The sequence below is a fragment of the Brassica napus genome, chromosome A2, assembly GCF_020379485.1.
Source record: "Brassica napus cultivar Da-Ae chromosome A2, Da-Ae, whole genome shotgun sequence".
In the NCBI taxonomy this organism is placed as follows: domain Eukaryota; kingdom Viridiplantae; phylum Streptophyta; class Magnoliopsida; order Brassicales; family Brassicaceae; genus Brassica; species Brassica napus.
The window spans coordinates 7,456,423-7,471,306 of record NC_063435.1 but is presented as its reverse complement, the minus strand read 5'-3'; the positions used below and the strand labels follow the sequence as shown (position 1 = coordinate 7,471,306).

The 14,884-nt window shown below is 30.3% G+C and overlaps 2 protein-coding genes across 2 annotated transcripts; one reads left to right on the top strand and one right to left on the bottom strand.

Annotated features, from left to right (window-relative positions):
- Positions 1 to 8,038: 8,038 nt before the first annotated feature.
- Positions 8,039 to 9,889, bottom strand: LOC106403171 (11-beta-hydroxysteroid dehydrogenase 1B-like). The gene is given in 6 exon segments (NM_001315914.1): positions 8,039 to 8,464; positions 8,558 to 8,722; positions 8,822 to 8,953; positions 9,045 to 9,130; positions 9,336 to 9,528; positions 9,666 to 9,889. Coding segments are annotated over 6 exon segments (1,050 nt in total). The 5' UTR covers positions 9,849 to 9,889; the 3' UTR covers positions 8,039 to 8,173.
- Positions 9,890 to 11,040: 1,151 nt separating this feature from the next.
- On the top strand, positions 11,041 to 13,833 carry BNAA02G11560D. Its single transcript, XM_048754544.1, has one exon. The coding sequence runs from the start codon at positions 13,265 to 13,267 to the stop codon at positions 13,799 to 13,801; it is 537 nt and encodes a 178-aa protein (XP_048610501.1). The 5' UTR covers positions 11,041 to 13,264; the 3' UTR covers positions 13,802 to 13,833.
- Positions 13,834 to 14,884: the final 1,051 nt, after the last annotated feature.

Here is a 14,884-nt window from a genome sequence, read left to right as displayed (position 1 = left end):
GTTGTTACTGTAGATTTTTTGCAGAGACATTTGCTGTAGTCAAATTTGTTGTAGCTGTAAGCTATAAATATTCAAAATTAAATATGTGATGTATATATAAAATAATTATTTATTTTCAACTAAAATAATTTATATTAATGATTTTTATAAATTATAAAAGTTTATTGTTATTTAAAATGTGATATGTAAATAATATTTATGTTATTTAAAAAAATTCGATAATTTTAAAAACACCCAGATTTAAATTAAAATATTTATAGATGTTTTTATTATGATTATCTAATTTATTTGATATTATAGATAGTGTTTTCATTGTATAGTTTATATAGCCCATAAAACAAAGATGCAGGTTTTTTGCCTAAAATACATAAGAAAAAATTGCTTTAATTTTTTTTTGTAACTTTAAAAGTAAAGCTAAAGCATGATTGGTATAAGTTAATAGAAATATGTTGTAGACTTTAACTTTCAAAAATAAAGCTACAACATGATTGGTAAAATTAAGTGTTTTAAAAATGAATAAAGCAAAAATAGTGAGATAAAGCCCAACGAATCACCCCCTATGTCCTATTAGGCTAATTTCCTTTTTGTAACATCTTTTTCTCTAATACCCTTTAGTATTTTCCAAAATAAATCAAATAAATAGTTTTATAAATAAAAAAATCAAAAAATAGTAACTACCGATGAAATACATATATCAATTCATTGGTATTTTTTCACAGTTATCAAAATGTTTAAATTATAACTTCATATTTTGTTCTACAAAAAGAAGATTTGATATTCTACACAGTAGAAAATGTAATCCAATTTTTCATTGAATCTAATATGTTTAGAATACGTGATCTACGTAAATAATAGTAATCTAAAAATATTTGGGAAACACATTTCACGCTTAACCTATCGTTCTAAAATCTGTAGAATCTGGAATCTATACATTACTATAAATCTAAAATCTGTAAAAATCAGAATCCACACATTACTATAAATCTAAAACTAGTAGAAATCAATTTCAAACATGTTTAATGTGTTCTACATATAGTATAATACAAATTCTACGAATAAGAATAACCAGTTCCAAAAATATTTCCCTCATATTTCTTTGTTGTTCTCCTCCAACAAACAATATAGCAAATACTATATTGTCAAACAATATAACAACACACAATATAACAACAAACAAGATAAACAATACATTTATAAGATATTGTCAATATTATATTATAAATTTTATTTAATCAAAAACAGTATAGTATGTTATTATATTTTACTTCTCTTTCTTCTCTTTTTTCTCCTTTTCCTCATATTCTTTCTTAATTTTCTCATTCTTCTTCTTGTCCTTCTCTTCATCTTCCTCTTTTTCTTCTCATTCAACAAATACTATATTACTAGATAATAATCCGTGAACAAATATTTTATTACTAGATAATAGTATGCGCTCTACGCAGGATGAAATATTTCTTAAACATACATTAATGATTTTACTAAGGGAAATTTTTCCAAATAAACCATTTTTAAATTTTTTTTTCACAAAAAGAGCCTTCAAGGAGAAAAATCACCAAAATAGATTTCATTAAAGAGTAAAAAACCTTTTACCCCTTGCTTTATATATATATATAATAAAAATAAATAAAACTAAAAACAAATTAGAAATATATAGTTTCGAATGATATATTTTCAGATTTGAACTTTTTCTATTTTTCAAACATTTTTTCAAAAAAAATTTCAAATTTTGTTTTCAAAATTCAAAAATGCTTTTTGAAACTATTTAAAAAAAATTAAAATTTAAAGATTTATTTTTAATTCTTTTAAAATTTTAAACCCACCTCTAAACTCTATGGTCTATATTAGTTGATCCTAGGGGTAGAAGTGTATATTTACCTATTTAATAAAATATTTTGGTTATTTTGATCCTTAGAAGCTATATTTGAGACAAACTTTTTAGGGCTATTTAATTGTATTTATCTTTGATTAATTGTAAAATTCAATTTAAGTATGATATTGTTTATAAAATTTTGAAATTAAAATAATAGATCATTTAATTTAAACAATATTAAGTATATATACATTTTAAATTTGAAATCTATCAAATGACGTTTCCTACTCATATGTTTTATGATCATTAAAATATTTTTACAATAAAAGATTTAAATTACTGATGACAAAATTTCTAATGTGAGATTTTAATAGTTTTAAATTTTTAATCATATTTAAAAATTTTAAATAAAACAAATACAAAAAATATGAATTTTTAATATATGATTAGCATGATTGTTTAATTTATTTTAGTATTAAAACATTAAACAGAAATGATATAGGATATAAAGAATTGTTATCAAATTATTATTATTAAGTATTATTTATTATCATATATAATTTAAATCACATTAGATAACTTCGGATATTTTTTAAAGAAATTATTTAATGTGTTATGTGAGAATGCATATAGGGACGATGTGTCAGTATTTTTGTTGAAAACATTGCGGTTACGATACATGAGTTTTTTTGTGAGAAATATTGTGGTGAACACATGTCTTCATTGCATTCTCAAAATGTTTCTCAGATAATATATGTTCCTCCTTTTATTATTCACTAGGTCCTTGACCGCGCTACGCGCGGATAGTATTTTAATTTTTTTTCCATATTTTTGTACTATTATGTCAATTGTTTAGTTTTATAAAATGTTATGTTTTTACTGTAAATTTGGAATTAAAAATCTAATTTTTCCTTACTGTAAAGTAAGTTAATTTTGTTTGAATCTTACCACAATACATTATACATAAAGAGAATATAGTTGGTCTTTATATTTTTATTTGGTGTAATATTGAAAATTTTGATGGTTTGTTTAAATGATTTTTTTAAATTATATATTTTAGGATTGATTTTCGTGACTATATTCTATAATTATCTGAAAACAATTGTTTGTCCCATATAGACATCCACATAAATATGAACTTATGATAAATTTGTTCATTGGAATATTTAGTTTCACTTTCAGCTTTATTTTCTTTTTTGGCATCCTCATGCTAGCTTGTGGGGTAGCCAACTTGGTGCAAAAGGATTTACAAAAGCTGATCGAGATGCGCGTGATCGGACACCTTTTGCTAGGCTATTCGTACGGAATTTTAAAGATCTAGGAATATAAGCAATAGAAAATTCAGAAAATTCTTTGGATACAGCCTGTATTTCGTCGAGCTCCGAGTCCAACGCAGGCCAATCTTCCTCCTTTTGAATGAGTATAACCAGTTGTTCGCAGTCGATTGAAAGACCATCTCTCTGTGTCCAAACTTCAGTATCACTTGCATTGCCCATAGCAAACCTTCAGCTTCCGCTTGCAGTGGTGATTTGGTGCGTGTATATCGGCCCTTGCTCCAAACAGCATTGGAAAGTCACCATCCATTAACACAAAGCCAAGTCCAGAAATGTCTCTTTCATTTATCCAGGATGTCTAGCAGGAGCGTTTCTTTGCGGAGGAACAGTTGTGTCCGTTACCTCAACTCCCATATCAATTTCCATAATCTCGTCTACACGTTGAGCTATCCTCCAAAACTCTGCTTCAATTTTATTCGCTAATAGGAAAGACATAATTCCTACGATACTATTAATGATTTTTTTTTTGTAACACCGATACGACAAACTTATGTTTTATTTAACAAAACTATTATTTCAATTTTGTATTAAAGAATCAATCATATTTTATATTATCCATAATTTTAGTAAATTTGCTTGTTTGTCATGTTTTTATTAGGTTTTAGCTAAATTAATGATTTATTATTTATTTTTAGCTAAGTGATTAATTTATTAATTTAAAAAGACCCTTAATGAATATTATATATATATTAAAAATGAATTTTATTTTAGTAATATTAAATTTCTATTTTATATTAAAACTTAGTTAGTTTTTCTTATTTTTCATATTTTATTAGGTTTTAGACTTTTAGATAGGTTATTGATTTATTATTAATTTCTAACTGATTCTCTAATGTGTTAATTAAAAAAATACCCTTAATGAATTTTATATATAATTAAAAATGAATTTTATTTTAATCATATAAAATTGATATGTTATATTAATATTAAATAATTGATTCTAAAATAATATAATAAAATTATCAAAAAATTTTAAAATAAGATAATTCTTATATATATTTTGTTGTTATCTGAAGACAATATTTTTATTATAAAAGTTAAAAAGAAACAAAAAATTATAATTAAATATTATTCAAGAAAAAATATTTATATAAAGATATTTTCTAAACTATTTCTAAGATATGAGTGTTTAAAAAAATTTAACACGGGATGTTTAGAATACAGAATTATGCTTATGAGAGAGTGGCTCAGGAATGAGCTTCAAGATGGGTCGAATGGGCTCTGAAAATAGCTTTTTATATTGACTCAAGTCCAGTCCGGATGACATGGCATCTTGGTTGGTTCACAATATTTTGTCCATGTGGCTTGGTTTAAAAAGAAGGGATTTAGTCCCTTTTATATAGTAGGATTATTCACAGTTAGTAAAACGATCCTGTTTTTAATATGCTATTGGAACGAATGGATTATTATACACTATTTATCTAACACATATGGTAGAATATAGTTGTCAGTTTCACATTGCATCAAGAACGGACAAACGTGCAGGAGAAATTGGTTCACTTTCGCCTAAAATTGTCACATCACAGAACCATTTTATTACAATATTAGACTATCTTCAATTGTTTACTCTATTTTTTAGAACAAAAAATAAACAATTTATTTATATATAGAGTAAAATTTTTTTTTATATTATTATAAAGTGAAAAGTAGAATACTATTAAAAAAATTTTATTCTAAATTCTATTTTTACGAGAATAATAGAAATGGGTTGGGAGATGCCATTAGTTGTTCAATTTTTCTCGCTAATTCACCTTTTTATAAACAAAGCTATATTTTTCCTAATTTGTCAAACTTTTCCACAGGAAAACACTGTTTTCAAAGTTAGTCTTTAGAAACTTAGAATAATGATTCTATTAATAAGTGACGCGTAAACAGTTTTAAATGGTTTTATCTGTTTACTTACAATCAATCATTTACAAATTGATCGTGAATTTCAATTTAATTTTCCGGCTCCTACATATACAAAGTCAAAGTTCCACTTAATGACAAGACTTTAAGTCGTGAGGATCCTTTATCGTTTACTTTGAATACTTTGAATCGTATAACACTTGGTTAGGCTTAGGCATACAAAGCCAAAGTCTTTCCCGATATCCCCTATATATTATTTGAGAAGCATTACAACTTCTTTTTGTAGCCACATGTCATCACTAGGATGATTCTTAGAATCATTAGAAAAATATGTTGGTCCATCTAATTATATAATAAGTTTTTTTATTAAACTAACAATAAATTCATTATTAATGTACTTCGTTATTTCCTTAAATAAAATTTACGAAATTGCCTAATGTGGCTAAAGTATATATGACAATTAATGATTTTCAATAATAAAGATTTGATAAAAATTAGTGTATCTTCTATCATATTTGTTTAATTTTAAACTATTAAATAAATTAAACAACCACAATAACCATATAATAAAAAATTAGATTTTTTTGTATATGTTATATTTTGAATTTTGAAAAACGACTATAAATTACTAAAACTGTTTAAAGTCTTACATTCAAATGATTACAAAATTATATAAGTGAAAAATATAATTTAATTAATTATTAAGATTGATATATATATATATATTGTTTTAAATTAAACTATAAACCATATAAAATACATAAATCTTTTAGTTTCAAAATTTACTTTGAACAACGTTTTGGTAAAAGTTTTGAACGAACATTGACAACTTATTTTTTTTTAATTATAAATTATTAAAACTATTAATCTCACAATGAAAATTTTGTTATCAGTAATTTAAATTTTTCTCTATAAAAGATACAAATGATCAAAAAAAACTATATGAGTAGAAATCATCATTTAATAGACATTAGTATTAAAAATATACTATGTATGTTAGTATCATTTAAATTTAATTACATATCCTATCACATATTAAAAAAAATTGGATTAATAAAATTGATTTATATGTTCACACCAATTTAATTATATATTTAGTAGTTACTGACTTTTAATTATTCAATATATATTTATTATTTCATAATATGTAAAAATATTTAATACATAAAATAATTTTTATATATAATGTTCATTCCGCGCAAGGCGCGGATCTTAACCTAGTTATTTTATGAAATGTCATGATCCGTCTTTTACTTCGACCCAATAGCCATATATAGTAGGAATTTGCTTACTAGAAAACAAATAAGCTGAGGAAAGAACCACATATTTCTATACCACGAAACTATTCAATATATAAAGTGAAACTTTTGGAATCTGCCAACAAACTTGAATAGAAAAATAAAAATGTACAAGGAAGAAAAGACAGAAACTTACACAGAAAGGGGTTGCTTGATATCAATCAATAAGACTAAAAAAGGAAGTTGGACATGTTAAATTTTTATGTAAATGCAAGATGCAAATACAATAAAATGACATGTAATATAAATAGAAATAATGGATATAAATAAATACTTTTTGTTTTATTATTTAAAAATATTTACAAAAAAATTAGTTTTACACAATTCTTGTAAACACCCTGACAATTAATAATGAAAGATTCTATTTCTTCGTCGCTTGATACATCATCTAACTCATGATGAACTAACAATAATTCCAAGAAATTCTCGCTTTTCCTTTATAAATCAGTTTTAAGTAGCTTGTTAATTCTTCATATTAATCTACGTCTATTTTATAGTAATCTACGTCTCCAAAATCCAATGATCTTCAAGAAAACCATAATATGAAAAAAAATCACGTTAATAAGTATAACTTATTTTTATTGAAAATGCACTTATTCATTTTTTTCAAAGATATAAAGCTATAAACCTTCTCTTCAAGTTTATTTTCTTACCATTTTTTCTAAGTGCTAACTTTCTCCTCGAATTTATCATAATCCAGCTCAGCATCGTGCATCCACATGGTTTCCTCACTATACATGCTTCCTAGAACACTGTAACACTCATTTAGACTGCTGGATTTACTGCGTGTATGAGTTGTGGTTTGGAAAGGACGCACAATGTGGTTTCTCATTCTACATCTCATCTATGGTAATAAGCTCTAAATCGCTCTTTCCCAACTGACTACTGGATCAATCCGAATCACAGTTTTTTCACACTATCGAAATTGACACCTCTATGCAAGTTAGAGTTCGAAAAAAATGACCATATGCCAGATTTAGCATGCAATTGGTTCACAACATCCTGAGTGGTCGGCCTTCCAAAACCTGAAACTGGATGTGAAACTAATCTATAAATTATACAATTAGTTTCTTGTGAAGGTGAAAGACAAGGTCAAGGAGATGGTTTTGATCAACAAGATCCTGAGCATCGTTTTTCCGATCCTCTCTTGTCATATTCTGCAAGTTCTTTGGGATTGTGGGTTCAAAATATCTTCTGGACTAGTATTCTCTGCTTCGAGCTGTTAATATCCTAGCCAAAAAGAAACTGAACCATTTGCATTGTAAACAACTCCATAACAACTCCAAAAAAGGCAATTTCTTGGATTTTGGTGTGTATCCACATCAGTTTTAGGCTGGATTTCTCCTAAGAACTAAGAACTAAATTATCATCATTTGGTTAGTCTGAATTTGGATTTTGACCCAAGTAGTTTACATGATAAATTCATGTAAATCGTAACAGATGATCAGTTTACCCTCTGAAATTAATGAGAAGATATTCCAAACTCAGATCAACAGTGTGGTCCATTCTATAGCACTAAGTGCGTTCCTACTTAGGGTTTATCAAAAAAAAACAAATGATTAAAAATGGATCTTGATAAGAATCTAAAATATAGTAGGATTGAGCAAACAATCATATAGACTTCTTTTGTGTAGTAATTTCGTTTTTAAGAGATACGTAACCTAATCAAAAGTGATTTCTCCACTCTGGCTCTTGGTTGGAAAATTGCTAGTTGAGCTTGGTTGGATACTCTCCAGTCTGTATTCGTGTTTGGAGCTCCAAAGTTCACTTATTCTTATAGACATAAACAAACAGATACATCATAGTAACATGTGCATAATAGAAAGTCCATTTACAAAACATGGCTCCACTTTATGAGACACTTATTAAGTATCAACCTCACTCTACTCCGACTTGATTTCTGGCGTTCTGATAGATTCAGGGTATAGAGCACTACGTACACCAGGTATGTCCAGGATCTTCTTGTTGAGTGCATTTTCCTCCGGCGTACCATGTCCGGACAAGAACATCAATCTGCAACCCCACTCGATCAGTTCCGGACAAAACACTTTCCAAAGGTACGTCACCTTAAACCACGATGGTTCGGTCACGTATCTCTCTTTCCTACACACACCTTTCACTATCCCCTTGGCACAACCTGATACTGACGTTACCGGAAATGCTCCAATTTGAACCTAATTTTGCAAATGAACATTCTATCAACAACGACACAAGTCATAATTATTCATCAATGTACATGTAGATTAAGGAGTTAGCCTTTGACTTACATCTCTAATGTCTTGGTTGACTACTAGCTCGCCTTCACCAGAGACGTACTTGCCTTGTGTGAGTTCAGATTCAATATAACCAGGTGTGACGATTGTAATGTGTACATCGCTACCAAGCTCAATCCTCAACGTCTCGAAGAAGTTCAACAAAGCTGCTTTGCTAGCCTAGTCAACATAATCACGTAACAATTCCTCACAATTAAACCTTACGTCCAGTAAAGCTGCTTTACTAATCATGAGAGATGTGTTTATATAGTGACTTACATTATAAAAGCTCATCCTTGGGGCGGTTAGCCATGCCGCAGAGGACGACATAGCCACAATCTTACCATTGCTTTGTCGAAGGTACGGAAGCGCAGCACGAGTTGTATAAACCGCTCCCCAAAAGTTAGTATCCTGGTACAAAAATAAGATTTAGTCTGTATTCTAATTAAAAATAATAGTTAGAAAGATTGGATCCTATTTATCACGATAAGTGTAACATTACCATAACTGCTCTTGTCCTAGTTATTTCTTCAATGTTTTCGAACATTGAAATTTGCATTATTCCAGCATTGTTTACAAGATGATCCACTGCAAGTTCAAATAAAATCAATAACAAATGAAACAAAAACAGATTTACTGATATATTCTTGAGATAAATAAGTCTGGAAAAAAATATTTCATTTTTTTCTGATTTTCTAGCAAAGTGGTGGACCTAAAACTTGTGAATGGTAACTAAAAGAGATGGTTTTGCCACGAAGGAACTAGTCAGCCTGGTGTGGTTTTGCTGACTTACATCTGCCAAAATGGGAGATGGTCTCATCGACGATTCGTCTACAATCATCAGGTTTGGAAACATCAGCGTGAACTGTGACAACATTAGGGGATCCAACTTCACGAGCAATCTCTGCCACTTCCTCTAGACGGTTCTTCCTTCGGGCAGTCAGAGCCAAACATGCACCTTTACTTGCGTACTCATATGCCAATTGCTGATGATAATAATAAATAATATATAGTTATATACACTCGTGTTACAAAAATAAAATATAGATACACTCAAATGAATAGACAAATAATATTCCTTTCTTAGATCTAAAATTTTAGAATAAATGCATTATAACCGAACCTCGCCGATCCCGGAGGAAGCACCAGTGATGAGAACCACTTTCCCATATACGTTTTCAGAGAAAATTGTCGAGAAGATAGACTGCACGAACTTGAAGAAATAAAAAGGGGGCAAGAAGAAGCAAAGACCAAAGAAAGTAAAGAAAGGTGCAGTTAGATTGAGGAAATCGTTTATCAATTCCATCTTCGATCAAAACACAATACACATTAACGGGATACGTACTCTCCTCGATCATTTGCTTCTGCGTTATATATAAATACAACTAAGAGAATTTAAAATTGGATTTCGAGCTAAACGGTGATGAGACAAATTGTGAAGACACGAGGATCAGGAGTACAGAGTGGCATCATTGCATGGCAATGACACGACACGTTGTCTGAAGATGTCGAAAACGCACGTCGATCACTTTGTGTACTTGCGGTTTTCGTTTTTTCCTTATATCTCAAGTGGATAAGATCAATCTTCATTCCACCTAGTTATATTGTCGGCGTTTTGCGTAATACAAAATAATCTACTAGATGTCGCTACTAGATGTTCTGTGGGCGGATTAAATATGAATTGAAAATATATAAAATTCTGCGTAAACTCGTACTGATTTAAGAACATTATGAATTCTGTTATATATGAAATTCATATGATGAGAAATACAAAGCTAAATTTATGCGTAAGATACAATAATCATATAATAAACAAAAGATTTAATCATATAAATTATTACGATAATACGTTATCTAGTGACTGATCTAAAACTGTTATTTTCGTTGTCTTTGCTTATTTCTTGATTTTGAAAAGGTATATAACTATGTCAAATCAATCATAAAAGGTTATGATTGTAATGTTAAAAATAAATTATGATTGATTTGACATATTTTCTATATACCTTTCAAAATTAAGATGACGATAGATAAGGACAACAAAAATAATAGTTTTTGAAAAAATATTGCTGGATTTACCATTTAACATTTTATAAAGCACATGTGTATTAGTATATATTCCATCCGTTTCTAAATAGATGATATTTTAGGAAGTTTTTGATGTTTCAAAATAGATGATATTTTCATATACCAATGTGTTTTTTAGCTTTATCAAAAACTGTGTAGTCAATGATATTTTGTAGTCTTTTTTGTGATTGGTTGAATAACTTTTATATTATTTTAATAATATTTTTAAGATAAAAAAAAATTTTTTATAGTTGCGCACAACCTTAAAACTTTATGTATTTTGAAACAGAATGAGTAGATTATAGAAGGGACAATATATGTAGTTTAAAAAAAGTCTTTGGATTATTTAAAAATGATAAAAATTAATTATAAACAATTAAACATATTTTATCGTGTTAAAATATATAGTTTGATAAAGTTTCTCTTCGCATGTTTCTCATCTCCAGTTTTTGGCCAGATTGCAGCCGGATCCAGTGAACCAAACTGGATTCAAGATGTGTACTCAGCTTCTTTGGAGTGATGGGGCGGTCGCTGGTCAGATCAGAATAGGAGGCGCCGCTTCAAAAGTATATCTAAAGTTTGAATTTAGGGTGTATCTGGATCAGATTCCCCTCATAGGGTTCGAGCTCTTTCACCAGTTGCTTTGCTTGAACTTCCTCGATTTGATTTTTGAGTCAAAATGTCTGAGGGTTTCGCCAGGGACTTCTCCACAGTTTCTATCTTCGAAGCATCCACCATGGCATCCTGGGACTCAGACTATTAGATGGGTCGAGATAGATTTGGGTTTCTGCCGTTGTTCCAATTTGTCTCTGCTTTGCGACGGTTTCTGAGCCTTCTCCGCCTGTTAATGGGAGGTCCTCATCCTCTCTGCTCAATGTTTCAGAAGGAAATCGTCCTAAGCTTCCTACCTTTTTGATGCCGAGTTGCCGGCATCTTTCGTCCTCTGTTCGTGTGATGGGGTCAGTGTCGAGCCGTTATGTCCTCTGTTTTCGTCTGCCAGTATCTCACCAGTGTTTCATCGGCTGGATTCTCTGTGTTGGTTTGGATTCTCAGAGAGTTTGATCTGTCGCATTTACAGAGTTAGTGTAGCATCTAGTGAACTTCAATGTGCGGTGGCCAAACCAGAGCTTAGTCATCCATGCTTTGCATGTCCTCCTATAGGAATTCTTTGGGATGGTCTGTGGTGCCTCAGACTGTTTTCTGGTTGTTAACTCCAAATATCTCTTCGGTGCAGGTTCCAACATCTAAGTTTCAAGTCGCGATCTCATGAGACAATAGTGTTGTTCTTAAGTAGTACAATGCCAAGCTTTAATCATGTTCCAAGGGAAACAGATTAAACATTCATTTGCTACTTTGATAAGCTCCCTAGATTACTAGATTTTGATTCATCCAAAACTTGTAATCTCTTTGTATCATTACTCATCTAATGAATTAATGTAAACAGATTATTATTTGTAAATAATATTTAATTTATAAACCAATGGTAATAATAAATCAATTTTATTTGCTAAAAATATTGTAGTTTCTATTTTTATTAATATTTGTGATTAATTAATAAAAAAATTAAAAAATTCTAGGAGTGTATCTATGACTTTATAAAATATTATACAGCACCAATCATATGTTTTAAAAGTCTAACCTATAGATGACAATTAACGCTACAATACGTCTACTTATCATAGTATATAAAAAGTAGTGGTCTATTATGTATGCGGCTGACATACCGTTTATGGAAATACTACAAAAGCCCCATGGTAGTGTTTTCATTGTGTTATTAATGCTGATATTTCTTCTAGTGTCTATTGGATCTGGATGCTTATATATGAGATTTCCTTATATATACCCACAAACGCTTACTCTTTCGTTTATTCAGTTTTACAGTTGACTTTTCAGAGATTTTTAAGTGTAGGGAGAAGACTGTATTCTCTAACCTAGAGAAAATTTATGAACCCTTGTTTCCATTGAGATAATACTGGTTATTGTTTTAAAAAAATAGACATGCTGTAGATGCCACGGGAAAATCGTTAATGAGTTAGTAAATTTATTCGAGTTCCTATCATGAAAGAAGTTTCATAGAAAAGACGGTAATTTCTTGTTTTATACTCTAATAGACTTATGATTCCACTTGTATTAATATATATTTTCGCGTGATAGTTGGGAGAAAAAGACATGGCACGTTTACTTTCGACGTGTGCGCAGAAAAAGTAGAACATTTTGAGAATTGGTTCTCAACGTGCTGTTAAACTTTTAGGTTTGGTTCTTTCTAACCTATATATCCAATTAATTATGCATTAGAAAAACAAAGTTTGTGAAATATAACAAACACTTAAAATAGTGGATAAAGCAGTTAATAATTCGAAAGTTCTCTCATACCCACATGGTTACGTAAAAAGCTAAACTAATTAAGTAAAATATATGTCTGAAGCATGTGATTAGTTTAATCTTAACGAGTAAGAACCCTTAAACTATATAAAATCTCAAACTGCATAGCATGCAAGCACGCACTATAAATATCGTCCGAAAGTAATCGAGTCATTTCAAGTTCAGCCAGACTCTCACCCTTTAGCTCTAAGTTTCCTCTAGCTGCTTCTTCAATATTCCCATCTTATTTTAACTAAACCTTTTTTACTTAAGGCATACCTTGAACCGGTATTTGCCATGCAAGAGTCCCAATATAACAAGAAGTCATCTCTTAAGTTGCTCGACCGCCTATTCGTGCCGTTTATTGTAGTTGTTGTTGGTGTTATAGTTTTTGTTAGCCCGTTTTGGCTTCAAGTTTCTCCCAGATTTTTCATATCAACTATCTCTAGAGTGATTACTTACATGTCATCCCCCAAGGTCTTATTCCTTCTCACAAATATCATCGTAATCATCCTCATTAGAGAATCAATGTTTTCTAGATCAACATCTGTTCTTCCAACTAGCGAGTTACGCAAAGAGTGCATAACTGTGAGAAACAATTCTTGTGACTTGTGGTCTTGTGCAAACATGAAGATGGGAATCGGATGTCAACAGCTAACAAAAGAGAATATGGATAGACCGAGACACGAAGATGGTAAAAGGCGTAAGCTTAGTCCGATGCAGATGGATTCACTACACCAGAGAGCTGATGATCTGATCGCTCGTGTGAACAGACGGAGGAGGCTTGAAACTGGGATTTTACATAGCCACATAGACCATAGCCGTATGTCATAATAATTACATGGCCAAACCTGTGTGCATATAAAGTATTGTTATCACGAAACTAATATTCATCATATCTTAAAAACGAAATAAGCATTCTCTCCAGAATGCAACCTCATCAACGTGTATTTTCATTTAATCATAAAGTATAAAATTCAGTTTAAATTTTATGTGCATATTATTAGGGATTAATGTCCCACATCGGATATTGGAAAGGATCTTTAGCAATATATAAGATGGATGGACCACTTCACTTAGCACCAATTGGTTTTATGTTGGAAGTCCATCTAGCTTAACATGGTATCAGAGCCCGATCCATGTAGTCCAAATCCGATCCATTATCGATCCAGCCCAAAGTCGGCTCATCGATCCTTGTCCGAACATTCCGAGATTGACGCTCAACGAGCCATCATCTCGAGGGGGCATATTAGGAATAAATGTCTCACATTGGATATTGGAAAGGATCCTTAGCAATATATAAGATGGATGGGTCACTCCACTTAACACCAATTGGTTTTACGTTGGAAGTCCATCTAGCTTAACACATATAATACGTTTTAGAGACGAATTTTACTATACTCCGTGCACACAAGTTTGACTCCGGGGCTTGCATTCTTTTTTTCACTCGGTTCTGTCACCGTGACCGTAAGTAATTAAAATAGCTTCTGGGTGGTCCAAAAAGGAGTTAGTAACATTTATGTTAATAAGTTAACGTGAGTGGTGAGTAATATGTTTTAATTTAAACCAAAAACAAACAAGAATAGCTTTAAATCACCGAGTCAGTTGATTGAGCTCGGATACAGGCATACAGCTCAACTACGTTTCAATAGATTGTAATTTTTTTAGTAAGAACTCTTTTATTTAATAAGACAATGTACAACGGTTTCAACACACAAATCCGTTTCCTATGGGTGTGCCGAATGTGCTTTTACTCAGGGCCTAAAAATTTTTAGACAATTTTAGTTATAGTTTAGGGCCTGTTTTTCAAATTTTAGGGCCCTTTTTAAAATAAATTTTGTACTATTCATGCATTGGGCTTCCTAAAACTTTGAGACGGACCTATCAACACCCTCTTCACTTTCAACACTGTCATTT

Excerpts from the sequence above, each read along its gene's own strand:
- BNAA02G11560D (XM_048754544.1), top strand. The coding sequence starts at position 13,265 with ATGCAAGAGTCCCAATATAACAAGAAGTCATCTCTTAAGTTGCTCGAC.